This window comes from Osmerus eperlanus, chromosome 10 (genome assembly GCF_963692335.1).
Source record: "Osmerus eperlanus chromosome 10, fOsmEpe2.1, whole genome shotgun sequence".
NCBI classification, from domain to species: Eukaryota; Metazoa; Chordata; class Actinopteri; order Osmeriformes; family Osmeridae; genus Osmerus; species Osmerus eperlanus.
The window spans coordinates 11,816,692-11,819,015 of NC_085027.1; the positions used below are offsets into that span (position 1 = coordinate 11,816,692).

At 40.9% G+C, this 2,324-nt stretch overlaps 1 protein-coding gene across 1 annotated transcript; it reads left to right on the forward strand.

The window, feature by feature from the left end:
* Positions 1-487: 487 nt before the first annotated feature.
* On the forward strand, positions 488-1,997 carry cartl (cocaine- and amphetamine-regulated transcript-like). The gene is made up of 3 exons (XM_062471472.1): positions 488-726; positions 964-1,041; positions 1,611-1,997. Exons 1-3 carry the CDS (start codon positions 589-591, stop codon positions 1,716-1,718), a joined length of 324 nt encoding a protein of 107 aa, XP_062327456.1. The 5' UTR covers positions 488-588; the 3' UTR covers positions 1,719-1,997.
* The last annotated feature ends 327 nt before the right edge of the window (positions 1,998-2,324 follow it).

Genomic DNA, 2,324 nt, shown 5'->3' on the forward strand with positions numbered 1-2,324 from the left:
TGTGTTCCTTCCTAAATCCAAAAGTATGCGCTTCAGGAAACACCCATCAGTTGATCTACAAAACTGCAGGTGTAGCGCCCTCTGCTGGCCTACAGACAGATTTAGCTCTATTATTAATTTGACAGTAGCAGTTTAATTTCAAACAAGAACATGTTTTGCCTTAGTTCTAACATAAAAATGTAGTGAATGTGTCGGTTGTTTTAGAGATTAATGTAAATCTTGATCCAAATGTCTCTTTCAAGATTGGCCTTGTCAACCATTTGGAACTTCTCAAACATTATCCTCTAATATCTCGGCGAAGGAGTAGCCTGTTCTCTTAGGGCCCACTCATACAATAATTTAAGTTAACGTGTTGACAGACTCTAGCAATGTCCCACAATTCATGATAGGACGACTGCTCTACCAGTCTAACAACCTGCCGTTGCAGCATGACCTTACAGGCGGGGCTACCGAGTAGTTAAAAGGGAGAAGGTCCGGTAGTCTGTGAATAGAACGCTAGCCTGTACCTGTAAATCAGACTCTTTCTATATCCTCCCTGTTCTCTTGCGCGACCACCGCACCGCATTCGCCACGTGCCGCATCAGAACCATGGATAGCTCAGGGGTGCTGCGCGGGCTGCTGTGCATCGGCCTCCTGTCAGTGATGTGCCGCGGACAGGCGTCACAAGAAGTTTCATCCGAGGAATTTGGCGCTCAGACATTTGACGCGGCCAACGAAAAAGAACTTGTAAGAAGCCTATATTGTTGGTTTAAATGTAACCTATAACAGTTTTATCTTAAAATGTAAGAACTTTTAAATGTAGCTTAATTCAGCATTAACAACAGCTCTCAATATAAAAAGTTTTATTGAGGAACATAGCCTACGGTTGATGTCACGGTTCAATGTTAAAACTTTCACTCAGTCTGTTTTATTTTCCCTTAAGTGCACATTTAGGTCATTGTTAACGTTCTTTTCCGACCCCAGATGGATGTGATGGAGACTCTTCTGGGGAAGATGAACCACCGTTTTCCATCCACCGACAAGCGAGGCAGCATCCCAATTGTAAGTACAATCCGTGCCCTCAAGTATTTAGTCGATTTTATTTCAGTGTTTATCACACTTAAACTACCCCAAAATGTATACTTTATTTCTTTGTGAAAAGTTAATTCTGTTGCAGTTTATTTATTTCGTGTACTATGTCTAAATGTAAGGAATATCCATGAAATATGCAGAGGAAGTCGAATGTTTGGTAATTGTATTCCTTTTGGTTGACCACCTAGACAGTTTTTCTAGTGCTGTTCAATTTAAAGTTTCTATTAAACCAATTAGCAACTCTGAGATGTCAGTAATTAAATGTGAGCCGCAAAATGCCAAATGCTCCTGACTCCAGAGCAATTATAGACTTATCAAGATTGTGGCCCTAGCGCTAATTAACTGAAAGAAAGATGCTGAACAACCACAAACATCTCTCCAGCCATAAATCAAACTAATTAAAACTTCACTTAATTTAACCATAGCTTTGAATAATGAACACCATTATTCCATCATAATTAACAGGTTAATTGTGCCATTTGATAAAGCACTCTCCCTCCCTCCCTCTCCCCCTCTCTCACTTTTCCCCTCCCTTCCAGTGTGGGATGCGTGACAGGTGTGCTATGAGACTGGGTCCCCGTATTGGGAAGCTGTGTGATTGCGGCAGGGGCGGCAACTGCAACTCCTTCCTCCTTAAATGCATCTAGGCTCCGGGCAGGATAGCTGCCTCACTGTGTGACCACCACAGGCAACAGTCCTGACTCCACTACCAGTCCACATAGGGAGGTATTCTCTAACAACCCCCACTGTGTCCATAACATGCTATGCAGCAACCTCAAGCTGCTATGCAGCATTACATAACTTGGGTTAGGTCTATCTGGTCAGTTTATCACCCCATTATTTAACATGTTGTTTCTGCATGAATTGAATTGCATTGAAAATACATATTGTACTCACTACAAATGTCGGATTGTGAAATAAAGAGATGTTTCCCTTTACTTGTTACTGGTTCAATGTACTTCACACTCACAATGCAGTAGAATACAACATTCTGCTAAATTACTTTTACACTGATGCTATGATATGCTGCAACCAATAAGCAGTATAAACTCATTTTCATAAAAATAACTTGTATCTTGTTTTGATCCCTAATTTTGAGAACTTATTTGTTGGTAAGATTAGGCCTATTTGTTAAAAGATTCGTGTAACCACTGTTGAACGGATCTTTCAAGATGTCCAGAGTCGATCATTCTTTATGTCATCATAGGCTAACGCTGAGGCAACAGAAAACACAAATACTTGCATGGGTTGAA

Bases quoted from the DNA above. Each gene is read 5' to 3' on its own strand.
- cartl (XM_062471472.1), top strand. From the start codon at position 589: ATGGATAGCTCAGGGGTGCTGCGCGGGCTGCTGTGCATCGGCCTCCTG. The intron at 727-963 runs GTAAGAAGCCTA...TTCCGACCCCAG, and splicing joins CGGCCAACGAAAAAGAACTT to ATGGATGTGATGGAGACTCT. The intron at 1,042-1,610 runs GTAAGTACAATC...CCTCCCTTCCAG, and splicing joins AGCGAGGCAGCATCCCAATT to TGTGGGATGCGTGACAGGTG.